Raw genomic sequence first — 24,268 nt, 5'->3', positions numbered from 1 at the left:
TAAAGATTTTATTTTTTTCCTTTTTCTCCCAAAGCCCCCTGGTACATAGTTGTATATTCTTCGCTGTGGGTCCCTCCATGTGACATGTGGGATGCTGCCTCAGCATGGTTTGATGAGCAGTGCCATGTCCGCGCCCAGGATTCGAACTAACGAAACACTGGGCCGCCTGCAGCGGAGCGCGCGAATTTAACCACTCGGCCACAGGGCCAGCCCCAAAAGACAGAGTTTTTATCAAACTCAATAAAAAGAAACTCAACTATACTCTGCTTACAAGACATATGCCTTAAATGTAAGTATACAAAATGTTTGGAAATTAAAAAATAAAAAAGATAAACATGCAAAATCTAATCTAGATATGAATATAGCAAATCTTTTTTTTTTTTTAAGATTAGCACCTGAGCTACTATCTGTTGCCAATCTTTTTTTTTGCTCCCTTCTCCTCCCCAAAACCCCCCAGTACATAGTTGTATACTACAGTTGCAGGTCCTTCTAGTTGTGCTATATGGGATGTCGGCTCAGCATGGCTTGATGAGCAGCACCATGTCCGTGCCCAGGAACGGAACTGGTGAAACACTGGGCTGCTGAAGCAGAGCATGCGAACTTAACCACTCAGCCACGGGGCCGGCCCCTATAGCAGATCTTAAGGCAGAAAACATTACTAAAGATAAAAAGAGACATTATATAATGACAAATGGTTCAATTGTAAAGGAAAATAGAACAATCCTATGTAAATATCTAATATTGCCTTAAAATGTATAAAACAGGGGGCCTGCCCCATGGCCCAGTGGTTAAATTCGTGCGCTCCACTTTGGTGGCCCAGGGTTTCACCAGTTCAGATCCTGGGCGTGGACATGGCATCGCTCATCAGGTCATGCTGAAGTGGCGTCCTACATGCCACAACTAGAAGGACCCACAACTAAAAAAAATATACAACTACGTACTGGGGGGATTTGAGGAGAAAAAGCAGAAGGAAAAAAATGTATAAAACAAAACACTACAGAGCATATACCGTATGATTCCATTTATAAAAAGTTCAGAAAGTCAACAGAGTGGTTACCTTTCGGGGAGTGTATTGACTTGGATGGAGCATAAGAAAGGACACTAAGATGTTATGAATATTCTATTTTTTGATCTGGGGGTAGTTAAAGGGTGTGTTCATAAGCAAACTCATAAGGTTGTTTGCTTATGATTTCTGCATCTTTTGGTATGTTTGGTACAGTATCCTTCCTTAAAAACAAACTACATAAAACAAAACCAAGAAAGTGATTAAAAATATTCAAATAGTGGTTACCTCCAATGAGAACAAGGAGAAAGGATTGGCACAGAACACTTGGAGCATCAACAGTATTGGTAACATTCTATTTCTTAAATTGAATGGCTTGTTGTTGTATTAGTATACTTTATAACATACATACAGTACATATATGCTTTTGTATATAGGTAATACTTCAGAATTTTTAGAAAGACAAAAATTCCTATATGCCAACATGGTCAATAGTAGCTTGTCAGCAGGTGGTTGTACTATAAGTTGTTTTATTTTTATTCTTCCTAGTTTTCTGTAATTTCCAATTTTTATAAAATCAACCTACACTTTTTTTTTTTTTTTTTTTTTTTTTTTTTTTTTAAAGATTTTATTTTTTCCTTTTTCTCCCCAAAGCCCCCCGGTACATAGTTGTGTATTCTTCGTTGTGGGTTCTTCTAGTTGTGGCATGTGGGACGCTGCCTCAGCATGGTCTGATGAGCAGTGCCATGTCCGCGCCCAGGATTCGAACTAACGAAACACTGGGCCGCCTGCAGCAGAGCGCGCGAACTTAACCACTCGGCCACGGGGCCAGCCCCCAACCTACACTTTTTGGTAATTTTTTTAAAAAGGAAAAATTCACCCTAATTTTCTGCCTCAGTTGCCTGCAAAACACTTCATATAAAAGTATATTTTATATCCCAAAGTTAAAATTTTAAATAGCCACCCAATAGTTGATGGGCTAACTAAATGACTATTGTCAAAGAGGCATGAAGAAATATTTTAGAATAACCAAAATGTTTTTTATCTTGATTGTGTTAATAGTAACACAGACATATATATTTGTCAAAACTTACTAGACCCTTAAAATGCATTGTATTTTATGTAAATTATACTCCAATAAAGTTGATTTTAAAAACCATTATTGCCTAGATATATTAGAAGTAATCAGAAAAGAACATTTTACATACAGTACCTACAAATTCCACAGTTTTCACAATGATACTGTTTCTTGTCTTTGTCAAACAGATGGCATATACTGCAATAATATTCTCCAAACAATGTGCTACATTCTTCACAAGTCTGTTGGGCCTAAAAAAGACACATGTAATTAAAATTTGGAATAATCTTACCAAAACATTTTGTATCACTATTTGAATATCCAGAACTTATGCTAAAGTATATGCAATTTTATTTTTACAAGTTTTAAAGCATTTAAATCAAAGATATTGCTTACTTTAAGAGTTAAAGAAGTCTTATTTGCAATATGCTTGACTAAATTTTTAAACCACCTTAGTAAAAAATTTTTAAAAGAAAATAGAAGTATGTGATAAAATCTTACATGCTGAATTTTTTCACAGTTTATGCACTGCACTTCCTTTACTTTAAAGCGATCAAGCTGATGATCTTCATTGTTATCATGACACAAGCGGCAAGTATAAAGCTTGTCACAGCAAGGTGCCTAACGCCCAGGGGAGAAAAAGAGTTATAAGAAGCAAGAGAAGACAAGTTTGCGATGCAAAAAAAATTTTCTTCCTCCTCCTCCTGGAACAAGGTCAAAGATGACAACCAATGGATCAGCTGGTAAACTGATCATACATGTAACATTTCACTGTTTTCTCCACATTTCAACTATTCCCTTCAACATCTATGACTGTATGAAGTTGAACACAACCTTGTCTTTAATGACAAAAGAATTACAAAGGATGGAAATTATGAAGGACTGAAAAACTAATCTCACAACACCCTAAACTCATTCTCGGCCTAAATGGCAAGCAGGCAACTTCTTAGACATTTCCAGATAAATTCATTTACCTACTCCAACCTCTAAACATTAAATATTACAAAGATTATATTTTAATTCTCTTGAGTTGTCTATATGCCTGATATTTGAAAGGATGCAATAAATGTAAGAGATAGCCCTTGTTTTCAAGAATGTCAAAGACTGCCAGCTGTCCACCAAAATCTATTCTCTCCTTCTGAGGCATACGATTGCCCAGCTATACTACAGTTCCCAGCCTTCCTTGCTGTTAGGTGTGGCCAAATTAAGCTCTTACCAACAGAATACGATCAGAAGAAATCAGCACCCCTCCTGGGCCTGAGAAACTTAAGAAACTGGGCCTGCCTCTTCCTCCATGCTCCATTTCCCCTGTCCATCAAATGAAACCTGGACATGGCAGCAACCCAGCTGATAACTATATGCCCTAAAACATGGCAAAATAATACAATGGAAAAAACTTGTCCCTGGAGTGATCATGTGGAACAGAGCCTCATCGCCAAACTTGATCACCCACCTTGGAATTGTTAGGTGGGAAAGAATAAACTCTTTATTTCTGTTGGGTGTTTTTGTTACAGCAACTTAGCCTTACCCTAACTAGTACATCAACAAGTTTCCAGGCCAGTAAAGCTAACCCAATACTTTCTGGTACACTGTGACCTTGCAGATCCACTCATTTCTCAAGACTTCCTATGCTGTGACTTACCACAATACAGTTCATTCCTTAAAGATTTTAACACTCAACTGGTTCCCTTTCTCTCCAACACTACTCTTCTCCTAAATCTTTGTGATCTGCACATCCACAATGATAATCCCTCCAACACCCTGAATTATCTTCCTTGACTTTCTCACTTCCAATGGCCTTGTCCTCCAACCCTCCTCAGCCACATATTCCCTTAGTCATACCATAGAAGAGTGGTTCTCAGACGTTTTGGTCTCAGGACGCCTTTACACTCTTAAAAATTACTGAGAATCCCAAAGTGCTTTTGTTTATGTGAGTTATATCTACTGACACTTATTACCATATTATAAATTAAAACTAATACGTTTTTAAAATATTACTTGTTAAAATAATAGTAACAAATTCATTACACATTAACATAACATTTTAATGAAAAATAACTGTATTTCCCCAAAAAATAGCAGGATTCTCATTTCTGCTTCTGCATTCAATCAGTTTTGGTTGAAGTATATGAAGAAACTTTGGCCTCACACAAATATGTAGCTGGAAAAAGGAAGAGTATTTTAATAGGCTTTTCAAAGAATTATGGATATTCTTCTCTGATACTATGCCAAAACTCAACAACTCTTATAATCAGTTAGTTGTAACATGGAATCTGAAATCCCATCAGTGAACTTTTCTCCCTCTGTTACACTAGAATCCACTCACCTATCTTGCACTCTGAATGTATCTTTTACCCATGCATTGGTCATTTGGAAAATATCAGTTCACTGAGTTACGCAGATCCTGCAAATGTTCACACATTTGACACGCAATATCAAAAAAGTCACATTTGTTACTATCACCACCCATTTCATCAGAAAAGTCTTTAGGTATTCAGAAGCTTTCAAGCTCACAGAGGCTAATACAAGTTTCCCAAAATTCTAGTTTTTATATGAAAGCTCAAACTTTATCAGTGCCAACTGTTTTCCTTGTAATGACAGTCTCACTTTCCTCCTTTTCAAGAAAATGCCCACCAAATACCCAAGTGTTAATAACCATAGTTCAAGCAAAACATGTTGTTCCATGAAAAAAGCAACCAGTTCAGTTCACAATCAAATTGCACAAGAGCTTTTCCTCATGAAACCACCAAACTTCAATTTGCAGAAATGTTTGATAAAAACATCCGATTTCATCAAACATGTATTAAAAAAATGCATTCAAGGGTTGAGATTTTATAAAATTAATCACTGTACCGCTTTAATGTTATCAATGACATTCTAGCTTTTTTTTTTTAAACTATAGGTGTTGTACAGGCCACTAACTTAATTTGTGCTAAGGTGCAACAGTTTTAATCATTGCTTTTGCACACACTGAAAAAGACAAATACCGTCTTAGTATTAGACAGTAATTTTGACCTTGAGGATCCCCTAAAAAGGCCTCAGGAATCCCCCATGGTCCATTCACCATACTTTGAGAACCACTGCTCTGGAAGAAGAACTGAATGCTATTTGTATCTTAATTTCAAGCATGAAATTCTCTAACCACTACCTACTCTCTTTCCAATTAATTCCATTTCTTCCCTTGTACATACCCTGGTTTCTTCCTTCCCTCTTCATACTCCTATCCAAAATCCCCACTCTGATTACATCCAATTCTCTCCTACTCAATCTACACAGGAACAGTTGAATATGGCTAAAGAAAGAGCACCACCAAAATGACTGGTCTTACTTTTAAGTCATAACCACTAATAAAAAGCAGGCTCTTACTACCATATTTCCCTAGTCAATTTCCTCATTCTTCTCGAGTCTAGGACCCAGGATCTAAACGGTTATTTCACACCTTCTCCTCTCTCTTTAAACCTCGAACAATCTCTTCCTCACTCCTTACACTCTGATGACCTTGCTTATTTCACTAGGAAAATAGAAATAAACAAGAGACTATCCTCCCACAAACTCTATCAACCTACTCGCAAATCTACCTCATACTCCCACTTCCCTTCTGTTAGAGTCTGCAGAGTCCACGTTTTTATCTAAGACCAACTCCTCCACTTGTGCACTAAATGTCACCTTCTCTTTGGCTTCTCAAAGACAGTACTCCTACAGTTTTTCCTCTCCCTCTTGCATTGTAACACATTCTCACTTTACTGGGTCATTTCCAAGAATATACAAACATGCTGCAATATCTCCCAACTCAAAGGGGAAAAAAGTCCCATGATGTCACATCTCCCAACAACCCACAGGCTCATTTTCTTGCTCTCTTTCACAGCAAAACTCCAAGAATTGTCTATAAAGGCTATTTCCAGTTCCACCACTTCTCTCCTCTCTTGAATCCTCTCTAATCAGGCTTTGCCCCCATCTCTCCACTCAAATGTTTCTTGTCAAGATCACCAGCTACCTCTTCTTTGCCAAATTAAAGGCCAATCTTCAGTTCTTATCTTACTCAAACAGCAGCATTTGATTTAGTTGATTACTTCCTCCTTAAAACTCTTCACTTGGCCTCTGGTATTTAAGAATAATGGAGGGAGAGGGCAAAAAGCATTTCACATTCAGGGCGAAGCATCTTAAGTGCTATGACACACAGATGTGTTTGTGTGGTTTCTTGGGGGAAGAGGGGCGGGCCAAGATGCTGAATTCAGTTTTAGACCTCAGGTTTGAAAGAATAACAGAACATCTCAGTGGAAATGAAATCCTAAGGATAGCATTCAATTTCCTTACACAACACTTGGTGAATGACCAACTTTGGAAGAGCTTCATCCAGTGCAGTTGGAGGAATGTTCACCAAACCACGGGCCACAAATAAGGCTTTAGGCTGTCCTTTCGGGCCCCATACTTTATGCAAGAACTTCCATCACCCCTGTTTTACATATGGCGCAAAGAGTAGCTTGCTCAAAAACACTGAGCTGTTAAGAGGCAAAGCTAAGATTTGGGAGAAGGGCTGTGGGACTCCAAAGCTTAAGCTTTCTAAGAAAAATCTTTACACTGCTTCTTGCAAGAAAAATCAAAAACTTTAACAGAATGGGTGCCAATTTAAAAAACTCTAGAGTGACGAGGAATTTTCCTCAAAGTAGACAGCAAAAGTAACAATATATGCATACTAGGCACGTTCCCATACATAATTTCCTAATTAGTGGCAATTACGTGATTGTCTTCCTCTTTCACATGTACATTTTCCCCTTGGCAGGTTTAGGCATACTCAGTGACTCTAAAATGAAGCTGCAAACTGTAAAACTTGTTTACGACAGGAGCTGAAATCGTATTCCGATTCTCCACCGGCTTATCGCTTTCCATTATATCATCAAACACCTGAAAATAATCCTGGGGAAAAGCCAGCAGAGGCCCGGGGCTGCCTCAGTCTACTTCCAGCAGCAAAAGACTAAATAGAGAAACTCATTGATAAAGTGACCGATGTGCAAGCTCAGGCTCTTCCCAAGCAAAACGGGCTTTGCCTGCAGACTACAAAACAGGAGGAAAGGTGGGGCGCGTGGTCGCCTTGCCAAAAACGTCCTCTACGGCAGGAACCCAGGTCGAGGTGGAGAAGGTATGCTGATAAACAGCCTAGCCTCAAACTTAAGCCCAAGCCTAACTGCCTTGCCCACCCGGCCCCCAGCCCAGCCCGGCGGCAGCTCGCAGGGGAAGAGCCCATTGAAGTCGTCACCTTCAGGAGACATCCTCTGTCATAGTGCTCGCAGCCCCGCCGCCCTTGCTCTTGGCCGCGGGCGCCATCTTCCCGCGCCGAGGCCGCCATCTCCTCCACCTCCCCTCACACTGCACCGACCCTTCCCCCAGGATGAAAACGACGCCCAGAGAAGCTGCGCCGCGCTAGCGCACCCCCTCACGGCGGCAGCTGCCACCCGAACCAATATGGCGGCTGGGCACGTGACCCGGGGCAGCCGGATTTCCGGTTCCCGCGGCGACGGGGCGGAAGCGAGGAGAGACGCAATCTCTGCCGTCGACGTTAGTCGCTGCCTTCGCTGTTAACGGTAATAACTCTTGGTTGACTCTTCTTTTCCCCCATCGCTGCCCGCCCACACCCCGGGCGTGGCTCGGGGCGAGGGAGAGCGCAGCCGTGCGGAGACGCGCGATGACCCCTGAGGAAGGGCGGCTCGCCGGCCGCATCCGCACCTGTGACTGGGCGGCCCCGCCCTCTCTCCCTGCGGCGGCCCCGAGCCGCGAGAAAGGGGCGGAGCCCGCCCGACCCCGGGCTCCGAGCGCGCCCGCGCGCGCTGCTGCTTGGCGGCCGAGTTCTCGTCTCCTTGACTTGCTCTTCATTACTTCCAAATACGTATTAACGTTTCCTGTGTGCCAGTCACCAGGTAAACCGTGGGGACAAAAAGTGAGAAAAAGCACACGCCCCCACCATGCCCTCGTGGAACTCACTCGCAGGCTGGTGGGGGAGGAAGACATTGATCAGAGAATCTCTGGGATAAATGTAAGATTACAACTTTGTGAAGTGCTGGGAGGGACACATGTGTGTTCTACGAGGGCTAATAATAGAGGGGATCTGACTTGATCTGGGTGTCAGGGAAGGTTTCCCTGGAGAAGCAACACAGGCTGAAAGATGAGCAGGAGTTAGTATGCCAGGAGGAGTCAGGGTGCAAAGGCCTAGTGGCAGAGGGAACGAGGTGCCTGGAAGAAGCGGTGGTTGGGAAATGTGCAAGCCTACGGAACTGAAATCAGACTCCTCAGTGCATAGCTAAATATGACTTGGCTTATTAAAGAGCCAAGGCCTTGGAAAATGTCACTAACAAAGCTGCAGGTGTTGGAAGAAAATATTTGCTTTTGGCTTCTAACATGATTTCATGATATCTAAAACATACAGGGAAAGGTGAATATGTTCCCCTTAGCTTTGAAGTTACTAACTTTTACCATTTTAATTTTCTTTCAGTTCTGTTATGAGTTGCTAAAATCATGGTGAAATGTTGCTCGGCCATTGGATGTGCTTCTCGCTGTTTGCCAAATTCCAAGTTAAAAGGACTGACATTTCACGTGTAAGATTTTGCTGTAGTTAAGCCAACCACTTTTGACTGTTATAAAAAGCAAAAGACAGTTCTACTTGAACCTTCGATTTTGAACTGTAGTTCCCAAATCCTTTTTAAATAACCTCTTTAGTTAAATTTGAAGTGACAGCAATATGTTTATACTTCTATAATTTAGTTTAGAAGTTTAAGATACATGCCAGGGTATCAGAAGCTGGTTAATAAAAATATCAAACTTACTTTTGCTAATATTATTACTCTGCATTTTAACATACCTGCAACGAAATTCAGTGTTTTTTACATCTAGTTTACAATCTGAAGGAAGGAAGGATCTTTGCCCAAATATATTCTGTGTTTTCTATTTAGAAATAGATCAAGCTAGGGTTGTAGAGAAAAAATATAAATTACAAGTTCAGACCAGGAGTTCTTTAGCTCTGTTGCAAATAAATCAGGATGATCCTAATTTAGTATTTCAGCCTTTCTTCTGACAGCATAGGAAAGAAGGAGCAATAAGATTTAATGATTATTCATTTGCTAAAGGTTTATTTTGCTGCTTTTGTGCCAGGTTCTGTGCTATGTGTTAGAGAAAGATCTGCTAACTACTTTGCTAAGTATGAGGACGTAAAAAATGAGTATGTGTATCCTCTCTTATTCTAACAAGGATTTTCACAACCAGCTTGGAAAATTGAAAGAGAGATGGTTATTGGCCTCCAGATCTCTCGAAATACTTCTGATCTCCAGAACTCTAAGCTCTGCAGCTGTTCTCTGCGTTCATTCATTAAGCATTTATAGACCTCTGGTGTATTCAGTGGTACTCTAAGCAATTTTCTGATGCTGATAGAAGAATGAAAGTACAGGGGCTGTGTTCAGCTGGGATAAATTCTAGATATCACTTCAGATAGGAAAAGGCCCAAGTGATATTCTTTACCATCTATAGGTGAAAAAAACCCTTCATTGTGGATCTTACCATAAGGTGTTAAATATCCGTTGAAACTTTTTTCTTTATGATATGAGAAAAATTGAAATGAGGACCATAGGTCTGCAGCATGATTGGTAGAAAAATCTGACTATTAAAACTGAAAATTATGAAAGCATGAATCATGGTGGTTTCCTAAATATTCCAGTTCCCCAGAGTAATAGCAGACTCGTTAAGGAATCAATTTAGTCACAGCCTTAATTCAACTATATATCAATAGTGTTTAATTTTAAAATCCTTTTTATATTTTTTTCCAGATTCCCCACAGATGAAAATGTCAAAAGAAAGTGGGTCCTAGCAATGAAAAGACTTGATGTGAATGCTGCAGGCATTTGGGAGCCTAAAAAAGGAGATGTATTGTGTTCCAGGCACTTTAAGAAGACAGATTTTGACAGAAGTGCTCCAAATATTAAACTGAAGCCTGGAGTCATTCCTTCTATCTTTGAGTCCCCATCTCACTTACAGGTTTGTTTATGAGATACTGCTTACCGTCATTACCCACTTTCTGTGGTACTGTAAGAACCTTCACCACTCTTGCAACATTTTTACTGCTTGAATATTCGTTGGAAGTCCATTCTTGGAGCTTTTAAATTTGTAAGCTGCTCCTTCAGCTTTTCCAGTGTGTAGTAGGAGTATTTTGCCAGTAGGTGCTCAGAAATATTTGGTCGTTAGTAAGGTTTGGTGAAGTGGACTGACTTTAGGAGTTGGCGTAACTCAAGTTTTGTGTCCAAAAACTGGAGGTTAACATAAGAGGATTGAACTCAAGTTCCAAGTGGGCGGTCCTCCTCAGGCTGGAGCCCAAGTCAAGAGCAGAGCCACTAACAGGACCAAAGTATACTTTTAGGGCCACAAGTTTAAAGCCTGCATAGGACTAAAAGGAAGAAAACCAAAAGAAATAAGAACAGGAGAAGGAAAAGAGAGAAAAAGTCAGAAAAAGAAAATGAAAGGATTATATAAGTAAACTCTAATTGCGTTTCCTGGGTTTTCTCAGTGATGTTAGTGCCATGGGTTGGCTGCCTCCCCCTCAGTAACTCTTGACTTCATATGCCTGAAAGTGTATTTGCTCCTAGACGCTGTAGACTGACCACCTCCAACGTGGAAAATTCAGGGAGAACCTGTGACTTCCCACAATAGTAACGAGCTTCCATTGAAAGCTGTCTCCCTCCTTCCTGACAGCTGGAGACAAGGGAGGGAGTCCAGAAGTGCACCAGCTCCCAGGCGGGCTTGGTCACTTTCTGCACTTGCTCATATTCCAGTGCCTGAGTGATCGAGCAGAGACTGCCTCACTTTCTTCTGTATTAATAAATGTGTAGTTACTTGAGCAATTTGCTCTAAAGGGTTTGTTTTCCTATAGCAAGGTGTCCTCCAGCTGTAATGTTAAGACGACCTTAAGAAATGTGGGCATAATAAATAAACCATAAATTACTAGCTTTCAAAAGCTACTATTTATTTCCTTATAACAAAGAAATTTTTAATTATAGGAAATTAGATGATACAAGCAACAGGAAAATAAAAATTAATAATAATCACATAATCTAGAGATAATACTGTTAACACTTTGATATGTATCTTTCCAGTCATTTGTGTGCATGTTGGTATATAAATTCATCTATATCTGTTCTTACAAAAATAGAATTACACTGTATATCCTTTATTTCTTATTTGCTTCTCTCTCTCTCTCCCTCTCTCTTTTTTTAATAACACTTATATAGTGTTTATTGTGTGCCAGGCACTATTCTAAGCACTTCATACATACATATATTAATTTATATATATATAAACTCATTAAGTCTTCACAACAACCATATGAGTAAACAGTATCATTATTTTCATTTTACCACTTGAGGAAACTGAGGCCAGGAAGGCTGGAATACTTTCCCCAGGCTCACACAGCTATTAGATGGCAGAGGCTGGATTTGAATCAGGCATTTTGGTTCCAGAGTCCACTGTTAACTACTATTTTCCATGATGTTAAATATTTTTCCACAACAATGGCTTTCAAACTTTAGTCTACGTAAGAGTTATCCAGGGAGCTTGTTTAAAATGCAGACTCTTGTGTCCCCCCTTCCAGAGAATTTGATTCGGTAAGTTTGGGTTGGAGTCTAGAAATCTGCACTTTGTAACAAGCACCCCACATGATTGGGTTGCAGATCTGTGGATCACGGGGTTTTTTTTTTTTAAAGATTTTATTTTTCCTTTTTCTCCCCTAAGCCCCCTGGTACATAGTTGTATATTTTTAGTTGTGGGCCCTTCTAGTTGTGGCATGTGGGATGCCGCCTCAGCATGGCTTGATGAGTGGTGCCATGTCCGCGCCCAGGATCCGAACTGGCGAAACTCTGGGCCGCCAAAGCAGAGTACACGAACTTAACCACTCGGCCACAGGGCCAGCCCCTGGATCACGTTTTTAAGAGAAACCTATATAGAACATCAATTTTTTAAACTAAATTTTATATTGACATGTAACATATATATAGAAAAGGGCACACATTGTAAGTGTACAGAGCAATAAATCTTCACTGAATGAATACACTGATGTAACTCCCCTCAGACCAAGATACAGAATATTACCAGGGCCCCAGAAGCCTTCTTCATGCCATTTCCCAGTCCTTACACCCCCGAAGGTGACTACTATCCTGACTTCTGTCACTGTCAGTTATATAAATGGAGTCATACTGTATCTACTCTGGCTTCTTTAGCTCAACATTTTGTTTGCCTGATTCATCGACATTGTAGTGTGTGATAATAGTCCACTTATTTTCTTTGCAATATAGTGTTCCATTTTGTAAATGAACTATACTTTTTCCAGTCTACTGTTGATGAACATTTGGGTGGTTTTCACTTTGGGGCAATTATGAATGGTGCAACTATGAACATTTTTGTCCATGTCTGTTGGTGCACTTATGTACACATTTCTCTAGAGTATATGTACACTTCTGTAAGAAGTGGAATTGCTGGGTCCCAGGGGTTTGTATGTTTAGCTTGAGTAGATATTGCCGTAGTTTTCCAAAGTTCTGCCAATTTATAGTCCCATTCTGAGCATATAAAAGTTCCTCTGGTTCCATATCCTCGCCAATACTTGGTGTTGGTTTTATAGAACACTTTTAATGACCATTTAACAGTTGATCCTATGTATGAACAATAGTTTATGTAATCAATCCTCACAATGGGTTGTAGGTTATCATCTTTCACTATTTTAAACAGCAAGTATAATGAACATTATTGTAGCTAAAACTTTGTACATATCCTAAAAAAAATTTCTGGAAATAAAATTGTTGGATCAAAATTATACACATTTTTAAGGCTTTTGCTTTTAATACAAATCACCCAAAGGCCCATGAAAAATTGTGCAGAATCCACTAATCTACTCCCATACTAGCTATGCACAAAAATGTCTGTCCACCCTAATCCTCAGTATGAGTTATGTTGTTAACCTTTGCTAAAATTGATAGGCAGTCAATTTTATTGATTTCTCTTGATTTCTTTAAATATTCGTGAGTTTCTACATTTTTTCGTGTGTTTATTAGACATTTGTACTACTTCTTTTGTGAATTACTTATTCGGGTCCTCTTCTGTTTTCATCTTTTTCTAAGCTATTTTGTAAAAACACGATCTATTGAAGATATGAATCATTTAATTGCCATCTTTGTTGTAGTTACTTTTTGTTGTTTGTCTTTAGTTCTAATTATGAAGTTGGTTTGTTTTGTTTTTTGACATTCACACTTTTTCTTAGTAGTAGTAAATTCTGTATTTTCTCTTGAGTTGTCTGATTTTAGCCTTCCCCACCTTAAGATCATATAAATATTCCCTATTTTTTCCCTAGTTCCTCATGGTTTCATTTTTACATAAATTTTCAGTACATAGAATTTCATCATGGTTTATTATATGTAAAGGATGTAACTGTTTTTCCTTTTTTTATAGCTGAAATTATTTTTTTAAAGCGTATGAACAGATATTTTATTTATTTTATTTTACTTTTTTTTTTTAGCTTTCAGATGTACATTGTAATATATTTCGAATATATTCTGTGTAGATTACATCATGTTCACCACCCAAAAACTAATTATGGTCCATCACCACACATGTGAGCCTAATCCCCTCTTTTGCCCTCCCCCCTTCCCCTAGGGTAACCACCAATCCATTCTCCGTTGCTATGTGTTTGTTTGTCATTGTTTTTATCTTCTACTTATGAGTGAGATCATAGGTATTTGACTTTCTCCTTCTGACTTGTTTCACTTAGCATAGTACCCTCTAATTAGTTCTCTTTTACATGATTTATAGCCTTTCTTCATTTATTCAGAATGCCAAATTTTATTGTAAAGGCTTTTATCTACTTGATCTACTTCTAGATTTTTCTGTGTAGTCTTAAGAGAGTAGCACATTATTTCAACTATTGTACTGTGTAACATATTTTTAATATGCTCCCTCATTTTCACTCTTCTTTTTTTAGGAAAATTTGTGTTTTCAGGTAAACTTTAGAGTTAGCGGGAAGTTACTTTAATCTTAGTGGAATTTAAAATTTATTGACATTTAAAAGCAAATCCATGAGAAGAAATATTGCATTAATTTTATTACACAAAGTTTAAACAGGAATAAAAATGTAAAAAAGGGCAGAAGTGTCAACAGTGATTGTTGTTAACTATCCTTAACAGGGGAAAAGAGAGAAGCTTCACTGTAGGAAAAACTTCACCCTCAAAACCCTTCCCGTCACAAACCGCAATCGCCAGTTGGTTGGTGCTTCCTCGTGTGTGGAAGAATTCCAATCCCAGTTCATATTTGTAAGTAAAATTACTCACTGAGCTAACATTGATATTTTTAAGATGAACATGTCCTCTTCATTAGGATTAAATGAGGGATTTAGGTGTTTGAGGATTTTTTTTTTTATATGTATTGTCCAAAAGTAATATTGCTTCCCAGGGCCATTATAATTTATTTATCCATAGCAAAAATATGGAGGTAGTTAATCATTTGGTTACGTATTTAGTTCAAAGAATGATTTTGCAAGGATATTTCTACCAAGAAAATGCAATAGTTAATTCTTCCTTTTTAGGTACTGTATTTTCTATATGGAAATATCTAATTAAAAAATAGTTATGTCTTTAGGTTTTCTTGAAGAACCGTCGTACATGTACAGAGCATTCAAGCTTACATTTATTTATTCATCTCATTGCTTCTTCATCTTAGAGCCTGGAACCCAGATCTGGTTTACTGTCCTGATGACAATAACTTTATAAGAGTTCTTGATGTCAGGCAGTGGTAATCTTCCAACTTTGTTCTTTTTCAAAGTTGCTTTAGATATTCTAGGTCTTTTGCATTCTCATATGAATTTTAGAATCACTCTTTAACAATTTCTACAGGAAAGGCTACTGGAACTTTGATTGAGATTGTGTTGAATCTACAGATCCATTTGGGAAGAATTGGCATCTTGATAAGACTTTCTTAAGTCTTTCAACTCATGAACTCATTGTATCTCTTAATTCATTCAAGTATTTAACGTCTCCCAGCAGTATTTTATAGTTCTCAGTGTAGACGTCTGTCATTTCATTTGTTAGATTTATCCCTAACTATTTTATCTGGATGCTATTATAAATGTTATCAGTTTATTTACTGCTAGTATATGGAAATTCAGTTGATTTTTGTATTGATTTTGTATTGTATCTGGGAAACTTGCTAAACTCACATATTAATTATAAAAGCTTTTTTATAGAAGCTGGCAGATTTTCTATATTGTCTGTCATTAAAAACAGGGGTTTTTTTGTTTTTTTCTTTTTTGTAGGGAAAGATTTGCCCCGAGCTAACATCTGTCGCCTATCTTCCTCTTTTTTTCTTTCTTCCTCCCCAAAGCCCCAGTGCATTGTTGTATATCCTAATTGTAACTTCTTCTAGTTCTTCTATGTGAGCAGCCACCACAGCATGGCACTGACAGACAGGTGGTGTGGTTCTGTGACTGGGAAGCAAACCCAGGGCCACTGAAGCAGTAAGCACCAAACCTTAACCACTAGGCCCTCAGGGCTGGCTCTTAAAGACAGTTTCCATTCTTCCTTTCCAACATGGATGCCTTTCACTTCTTTTTCTTGCTTTATTACACTGTCTTGAACCTCCGGGACTGTGCTAAATAGAGGCACTGAGAACCGACCTCCACACCTTGCTCCTCACTTTAGCAGGAAGGCATTCAGTCTTTCACCATTAAATGTGGTGTTAGCTGTAGGTTTTTTGTAAATGCCTTTTACCAGGTTGAGGAAGTGCCTTTCTCTTCCTGGTTTGCTGAGAGTCTTTGTCAGAACTGAATGTTAGTTTTGTCAAATGCTTTTTCTGTATCTATTGAGAGACCATATGGTTCTTCTCTTTTAGTTTAATATGATTAGTTACATCAATTGATTTTTGAATGTTAAACAAGCCTTGCATTCCTGGAATAAACCCTACTGCTTCATGATGTATTATCCCTTTTATATACTGTTGGATTGGATTGTCAGCATTTTATTTAGAATCTTTCGCGTTCAAGAGGCATATTGGCATGTAGTTTTCTTTCCTTTAATGTCTTTGACTGGTTTCAGTATCAGAATAATGCTGACTTCAAAGAATGAGTTGGAAAGTATTGCCTCCTTTTCGATTTTCTGGAAGAGTTTGTAGAGAATTGGTATTATTTCTTCCATAAATACTTGATAGAATTCCCCAGTAAAACATCTGGGCCAGTAATTTCTTTGTGGGAAAGATTTTGGTAGCTTGTGTCTTCCAAGGAATTTGTCCATTTCATCTCAGTTATCAAGTTTATTAGCTTAAAATTGTTCATAGCATTTCCTTATTATCCTTTTAATGTCTATAGAATCTATGGTGATATCATCCCTTCCATTTCTGATATTGGTAATTTGTTTCTTTTCTCTTTTATTGCTGATCAGACTGCCTAGAGATTTATCAATTTTGTTGATCTTGTGAAAGAACCAGCTTTCATTGATTTTCTCACTTTTTTGTTGTTTTTCTTTTCTACTTCAATGATTTCCACTCATCTTTATTATTTCCTTTATTCTACTTATTTCAATAAAATTGGCTTATCTTTTTCTAGTTTCTTTAAAGGGAAGCTGAGGTCATTGATATGAGGCTTCTTCCATTCTTTTTTTTTTTTTTTTTGGTGGGGAAGATGATTGGCCCTGAGCTAACATCCATTGCCAATCTTGCTCTTTTTGCTTGAGGAAGATTGTCACTAAACTAACATCTGTGCCAGTCTTCCTCTATTTTGTATGTGGGACACTGCCACAGCGTGGCTTGATGAGCGGTGTGTAGGTCCACGCCCAGGATCCAAACTTGTGAACCCCAGGCCGCCAAAGCAGAGCACATGAACTTAACCACTACACCACCAGGCTAGCCCCAAGGTTCCTTTCTTTCCAGTGTAGGCATTTATTGATATTAATTTCTCCCTAAGTGTTGCTTTAGCAGCCTTCCACAAATTAAATATGTTTTAATTTTCACTTAGTTCAAAATACTTTCAAATTCCATTTTGGTTTTTTCTTTGACCCATAGGTTATTTAGAAGTGTGCTATGTAGTTTCCAAATATTAGGGAATTTTCCAGATATCTTTCTATTAATTTCTAATTTAATTCTCTTATGATCAGAGAATATACATTGTATGACTTGAAATTGCTTGAAGTGCTTTTAAATTCATTGAGACACATAGCCTAAAATATGGTCTATTTTGGCAAATATTTTGTGTACTTTTACAAAGAATGTGCATTCTGCTAATGTTAGCTAGAATATTTTGTAAATGTCAATTAGGTCAAATTGTTTGATGGTGTTTTCAAATCTTCATCCTTAGTAAATTCCTGTCTACTTGTTCTACCTATCATTGAGAGAGAGGCGTTTAATCTTCCAGTGTAGTTGTGGATTTGTCTAATTCTCCTTGCAGTTGTGAGTTTCTGCTTGTTACATTTTCAGCACTGTTATTCGGTACTAAATGTTTAGGATTCTTATGTCTTGATAAGTTAACCCCTTTTTTATTACAAAATGACCTCCTTTATCCCTGGTAATGTTCTTTGCTCCAAAATCCACTTTATCTGATAATAATATTACACACTCTAACACTCTTTTTATTAGTCTTATCATAGTATATCTTTTTCCACTCTTTTACTTTCAACCTATTTGTGTCTTTTATCTTTGAAGTGCATTTTTTGTAGGCAGCATATACTTTTGGATCTTGGTTGTTTTTTTAAAGCTAGTAATTTCTGTCTTTTAATTGGGTTAGTTAGGCCATTTAATTTAGTGTGTTTATTGGTGTGATTTGGTTTAAATCTGTTATCTTATTTTTTTCCTATTTGTCCCATTTGTTCTTCGTTCCCATTTTCTTCTTTTTCTGCCTTCTTTTGGATTGACTAACATTTTTCATGATTCCATTTTCTCTCTTATTTTTGACTCATCAGCTATAACTCTGTTTAATTTTATTAGTTACTTTTGGGTCCATAGCATGCATCTTTAATTTATCCCAGGCTATATTCAAGTGATATTGTTTCACTTCACGTATGGTATGAGAATCTTAAACCATACTTTCATTTCTCCTCTCCCAAGCTTTGTGCTATACTGCTATACATTTTACTTTTACATATGCTATAAACCCAACAGTACATTGTTATTATTTTTGTTTAAACAGTAGATTGTCTTTTAAAGAGATTTAAATAAGAAAAAAATCTGGTCCATCACCCATGTAGCTGCCCTTGCCAGGGCTTTTCATTCCTTGTGTTTGTCCATATTTCCATCTGGTGTCATTCTGTCTGAGGACTTCAACATTTCTTACAGCGTAGCTATGCTGATGATGAATTCTTTCAGCTTTTATATGTCTGAGAAAATCGTTATTTAATCTTTGTTTTGGAAAGATATTTTCTCTAGGTTTGGGGATTTTGGGTTTTTTTTTTTTAGGTCTTTAAAGATAGTGCTCCACTGTATTCTCACATGCATTGTTTCTAATGAAAAATCTACTGTCATCCTTATCTTTATTCTCTGTACCTAACATTTGGTTCTTTCTTTGCTTTTAAGAATTTTTCTTTTCCAATGGTTTTGAGTAATTTGATTATGATATACCTTAGTTTAGTTTTCTTGATACTTCTTATGCTTGGGATTTGTTGAGCTTCTTTATCTAGGAGTTTTTAGTTTTCATCAAACTTGGAAAAAAATTTTGGCCATGATTTCTTCAAATATCTCTTTGTACCTCCACTTTTCTTTCCTCTCCTTTGGGGATTCTAATTTCCTGTGTATTAGGCTGTTTGAAGTTGTGCCACTGCTCACTGATGCTCTGTTGACTTTTTGTTCTCTTTTTGTTTTGCTTTTTTTATATTCCCTTTTCTCCCTATAGTCCATTCTGAATAGTTCATATTGCTGTATCTTCACCTTCACTACTCTTTTCTTTTGAATTGTCTAATCTACCGTTAATCCCCTCCAGTGTGTTTTTCACCTCACACGTTGTAGTTTTTATCTGTAGATCTTCTGATTCTTTTTATATCTTTCATGTCTCTACTTAACTTTTTGAACATGTAGAATACAGTTTTAATCATGTGTGTCTGTGTGTGAGGAAGATTGGCCCTGAGCTAACATCTGTTGGCCATCCTCCTCTTTTTGCTTGAGGAAGATTGTCTCTGAGCTAACATCCATGCCGATGTTCCTCCATTTTATGTGGGATGTCACCACAGTGTGGCCTGATGAGTGGTGCTAGGTCCGTGCCCAGGATCCGAACCTGTGAACCCAGTGCCACCGAAGCAGAGCACACAAACTTAACCACTACACCATTGGGCTGGCCCCTAATAACTTTCTTAATTCCTTTGTCTGCTAATTCTAATGTTTGCATCAGTTCTGGGTTGATTTCCATTGTTTTGTTTCTCTCTTATTATGGCTCACGTTTTCCTGCTTCTTTGCATGCCTGGTAAATTTGTGTGTCACACATTGTGGAGTTTACTTGGCTGGATGCTGGATCTTTTTGTGTCCTTTATTCTTGAGCTTAGTTCTGGGTACCATTAAGTTCTCTGGAAACAGTTTGATCCCTTTGAGTTTTGCTTTGTTAGGCAGGACTAGAGCAGTGCCCAGTCTAGGGCTATTCTCCACTGCTGAGCAAGGCTCTTTTGTATACTCTATTCAATACCCCATGACTCTTAAAATTTTCTGCTCTGGCTGGTGGAAATAGTGGCATGTCCTCTGAGCACAGAGCACTCCTAATCTTTTCTGGTCATTCTTTCCTCGGCTGTGGGCAGTTCCCTTACATGCATGCACTGATCTTATTCAGTGAAATACTCACGAGGGAGTCTCTGAACATCTCCAGAGTTCTCCCTTTGTGCAGCTCTCTCCTCTCCAGTACCTTGTCTGTGAACTCCAGCCACTTGGCCTCCCTGGACACTCTGCACTGTCTCCTCACCCTGTCTGCCAAGGTCTGCCTGGGTTTCCTCTCCTCGCACTGAAGCCTAGAAACTCTCTCAGGACGAGAAGCTGGGCAATCATAGGGCTCACTTCTCTGGTTCCCATCTCTCTGTGATTGCTGGCTTCCTTGCCTGATGTTTGTTACCTTCAAAACGTTTTTTATGTCTTTTGCCCGCACATTGGTTTTTTTAGACAGAAGTCAGTCCAGTCTGTTATTTCATCTTGGCTGGAAACGAAAGTCCTCTTGACTAATTTTAATATTAAATAACAGCTTTTCAAAATTATTTTATAGCAGTTTATAAAATACGTCAGTGTTATTTTCCCTATTTTTGAGTGAAAAGTAAGTATACCCAGCAAATGTAAGCATAACTATAATAGATATTGACAGAGCTTAAATTGTCTCTTTAAAAATCAAAGACTGGGGCCAGCCCCGTGGCCGAGTGGTTAAGTTCGCACACTCCACTTCGGCGGCCTGTGAGTTCACACGCTCCACTTCGGCGGCCCAGGGTTTCACCAGTTCAGCTCCTGGGTGCGGACATGGCACCGCTCATCAGGCCACACTGAGGTGGCGTCCCACATAGCACAACCAGAGGCACTCACAACTAGAATCTACAACTATGTACTGGGGGGCTTTGGGGAGAAGAATTTAAAAAAGAAGGTTGGCAACACTTGTTAGCTCAGGTGCCAATCTTTAAAAAAAATCCAAGACCAGAGCCAGCCCTGCTGGCCTAGCAGTTAAAGTTTGGCACACTCCGCTTCAGCGGCCCAGGTTCACTTCCAAGGCACAGAACCACACCTCTGGTCTGTCAGTAGCCCTGCTGTGGCAGCAGCTCTGGTAGAAGAACCAGAAGAACTTCGAACTATGCACAACTATGTACTGGGGCTTTGGAGCAGGGAGGAGGAAGGGAAAAAAAAGGAGGAAGATCGGCAACAGATGTTAGCTTAGGGCAACTCTTCCTCTGCAAAAAAAAAAATCCAAGACCAGAGTTCTCTCTAAATCCATAACACCCAGCCTGAGGACCTGCTCCAGTTCTCCTCTCCTGTCATCCCTTATAAGGTGAAATATTCATCAAAATAAAGTACCCCAGTTAAAGTTTAACAGTTTAAGTTTGTTTGATAGGTAAAAATTAAACTTAGCAGGCCCACACTTAGGGAACAGAATCTGTATACTCATTGTGAGTGTCAGGGTTTTCATAGCAGATCCCTCCCCCTGGAGAAGAAGTGCTTCCCATCCATAGGATTCTGCACTCTTCATGCAGGCCTAGCCTTAGACAAACGAGCGAGGCCTTAGACAATTGAAATACTGCTTCCACCCCTGTCCTCTTCCTGTGTTCTTTAAACCTTCTGATATCACCAACTTAACAGTCTTCCTTAAGCAACATAAATGAAGAAATAGCTGAGGCCTAGTTTTAAGCTTTTTTCTAACTACTTGTCAGTCTGGTTTAATAACTTGGTGTTTATGTTTTTAGGAGCATAGCTACAGTGTAATGGACAGCCCAAAGAAACTTAAGCATAAATTAGATCATGTGATCAGCGAGCTAGAAGATACCAAGAAAAGTCTGCGGAATGTTTTAGACCGAGAAAAGCGTTTCCAAAAATCCTTGAGGAAGACAATCAGGGAATTAAAGGATGAATGTCTCATCAGCCAAGAAACGGCAAACAGACTAGAAGCTTTCTGCTGGGAGTGTTGTCAGGAAAGCATAGAACGAGACTATTTCGTGAAGTGATTTTGTGTTATGTCCTACCTAAAACTGACATTGGTACAGCCTTTTAGAAAATAATTCTCACTTACCATCAGTAAATAGTACCTGTCATTTAGAGTGCTTCCTTGGGTCCTCTGCAGCATTCCGTATTATAGTTGTTATCAAAGGCTTCTTTTGAAGACATGCAGAAATTTGCGCTCAGTTATGTTTTTGTGTGACTTGTGACAATTGTGTTTTTGTAGACCTAAACTAGTGCCAGGTCACTATTGTAAGATGTTAAAAGATCAAGAAAGTTCTGCAGGACTGAGGAAATTATGTCAAATCAGCCACATTAAGCTGTAGTGGTAGGAACTTGGTACTTCTTCAGCGGCCTCAGATTTTTGGCTTCAAAGGAGTGCCTTTACTTATGTGTGCTTTAGGGTAAGTACGTTGAATTGTGCTTGAAATGTACTTTACTATAAAGCAGAATTCATTTATAACACAAATCCATCTTGGATCCAATCCAAGGTGCTTTTGTTACCATTAATAGCAAAAGATCTTTTTACAAGGCATCCCGTGGCGCTAACCCTGAGAACAGCATACAGTGCAGAACTTCTGACTTTTAATGTTGTTCAGAGCCAAGTTAAGAAGACCCCTGATGAAGTTTCAGTTTTTCGGGACACACGTCATCCTCCTCACTAGGAGCACGTTGATGTAAACCAGCCTAGCTTTAAAAAATGGTAAAGGGTCATAAATCTGATTTTTAAATGGTTCGTTACTCTGACAGTTCTCCTGAACATTTTGTTTCATGATTGTTATTTCATCATAAAAATATATCTTCAAAATCCGAATGCCAGCACAAGCTGGATACTTTGAATGCTGCTTATATTTTGCAGAAAGTAATATTGCTGGCATTTTTAAAAATACAAAATATAGAAGAAACCATTTAAAAATAATGTTATGGCTCTTCCAGTTGAAATAGGATTGGAGAAAAGGTTACAATATTTCCTTTAATTAGGAGAGTAGATTACTATCCAAGAGGTTTTATTTAAAGACTAGGCAAGGAAAACAGCAGCTTTAGAATAGCTTTTTGCTGAACTTACAAAAGAATAACTCTTAGCTATTTTTTGATTGATTCAAGTATCAGAAATTTAGGTTGTCTCCTAATTTCTTAGTAAAAACAACTGAAATTAAGAGCCATAGATACTGTGGTTAAAGTAAAAATTACTAGCCCAAAGCCAAATTCTACTTTGAAACACATGTACATCTATGAACCTCATTCAGGTGTCTATGCTATAGTAGTTAGAATTTGAGTATCAGTTATTTCAGTGTGTTAACTAGAAATGAACTGTGTTTTGTGCTGAAATGCTCATTGTCATTTTATTTGTGTTATATTAATATCAGTAAGGATATGGTCACGTGAATTTTTTTTATATTTAAGAATTTTCTGTGTTAATGCATGTCATATTTCTATGTAGGATTCCAAACCTTCCCTCTAAACGGGATTTTACCCACATTTGAGAAATGAGTATTATGCTAAGAAGAAATCACCAAGGTCATCTTTTTACTACCTTAAAACAAAACCTCTCATTAGCTACTCATTATTTATTTTAGTTATTTAATTTTGAATTCATAATGGACACTCTAATGGAGTTTGGGTGTGATCTTGGATTTTATGGAGATTCTGTGATAGAGGTGGAGACCTTTTCCCTCACCTTTTTTTTTGAGTATAAAAATTAAAGTCAATGGAGAATGGAGAAAAGTAAGAGGATAGCTCCAATTCTGTGGATCCATTGTCTAAATTCTGTTATCCGGTGTCTGATTCTAGCTCTCTACTGGCTGCTTAGAATAAATCAAGCACAGGAGACCTCTCCAAGAGTCAAGTCCCAGTTTCTGCCACCATCTCAGTTGCCACAGTCACTTTACTACATATTCAGAGAGAATTCAGCCCTAGTCTTCTTTTTTATTGGTCTTAGTGTCACTGAGAGAGAGCAAGAACTGTTGGCCAAATATTGGTATCATCAAGGACCTGGAGCCACCCATTTGCTCTTTATTTTTATGGAGAAATGATTACCGGTAGAAATCTGATATAAGAAGTAGGGTCCTTCCCACCTGCCACCCCAAACGAATGCCTGAACACAGTGTATACCTCAGTCCACTGTTCCCAGAGGTTCCAGTTTGGCCTGGGGAAGAACTGTCCTGTGCAGAGCACAACCAGTCATCCCCCACCAGAGGGCCCTCAGGCCCCGAGCCCAGCCTAAGGACCTCACTTTCCTTTAAAGCTGGGCGTGGCCTCCGGATCCTGGAACAAACCAATACACCACTTCAACCTCAGCACCAAATCAGGTACGAAGGACTTGACATGGCATTTTTCTCCATATCAAGTTTAAATCTCTAAAAATAGACTTTGGTTGCTAAAGATAATCACAATTATACCATAGTCTTTGATTTGAGAGAAGATGTATTAAAATATATATTTTAGTTTTAATAAAAAGATGAAATTATTACAGAAATAATGGAGGGGTGAAGAATCCATTATATATTTGAAAAATAAAATATTTTCTCCAGTAA

The 24,268-nt window shown here is 38.4% G+C and overlaps 2 protein-coding genes across 12 annotated transcripts in view; one reads left to right on the top strand and one right to left on the bottom strand.

Moving 5' to 3' along the window:
• RCHY1 (ring finger and CHY zinc finger domain containing 1) overlaps positions 1–7,949 on the bottom strand; it is a 23,681-nt gene extending 15,732 nt beyond the window's left edge. The window contains exons 1-3 of one of the 7 annotated variants that reach the window (XM_023637956.2): positions 7,509–7,949; positions 2,583–2,702; positions 2,217–2,332 (exon numbers count right to left, since the gene is read on the bottom strand). In XM_023637956.2, the coding sequence (XP_023493724.2) occupies positions 2,217–2,332; positions 2,583–2,702; positions 7,509–7,949 (677 nt within the window). Of the gene's footprint in view, positions 1–2,216; positions 2,333–2,582; positions 2,703–7,335 lie in introns of all 7 variants that reach the window. The other 6 variants (XM_023637957.2, XM_023637958.2, XM_023637959.2 and 3 more) reach the window with 6 other exon arrangements.
• THAP6 (THAP domain containing 6) lies at positions 7,520–24,268 on the top strand. 5 transcript variants are annotated; one of them, XM_023637962.2, is made up of 5 exons: positions 7,520–7,660; positions 8,566–8,668; positions 9,890–10,097; positions 14,282–14,407; positions 21,485–24,268. In XM_023637962.2, exons 2-5 carry the CDS (start codon positions 8,589–8,591, stop codon positions 21,740–21,742), a joined length of 672 nt encoding a protein of 223 aa, XP_023493730.1. In that variant the 5' UTR covers positions 7,520–7,660; positions 8,566–8,588; the 3' UTR covers positions 21,743–24,268. The 5 variants fall into 5 exon arrangements, with proteins under 5 accessions (XP_023493730.1, XP_023493731.1, XP_001490782.2 ...); XM_001490732.7 differs by lacking the exon at positions 7,520–7,660 and adding an exon at positions 7,857–7,993; XM_005608705.4 differs by lacking the exon at positions 7,520–7,660 and adding an exon at positions 7,858–8,109.

Source organism: Equus caballus, chromosome 3 (assembly GCF_041296265.1).
Source record: "Equus caballus isolate H_3958 breed thoroughbred chromosome 3, TB-T2T, whole genome shotgun sequence".
Lineage (NCBI taxonomy): Eukaryota > Metazoa > Chordata > Mammalia > Perissodactyla > Equidae > Equus > Equus caballus.
The sequence above is the reverse complement of the archived record's forward strand: the minus strand, read 5'-3'. Positions and strand labels throughout refer to the sequence as shown.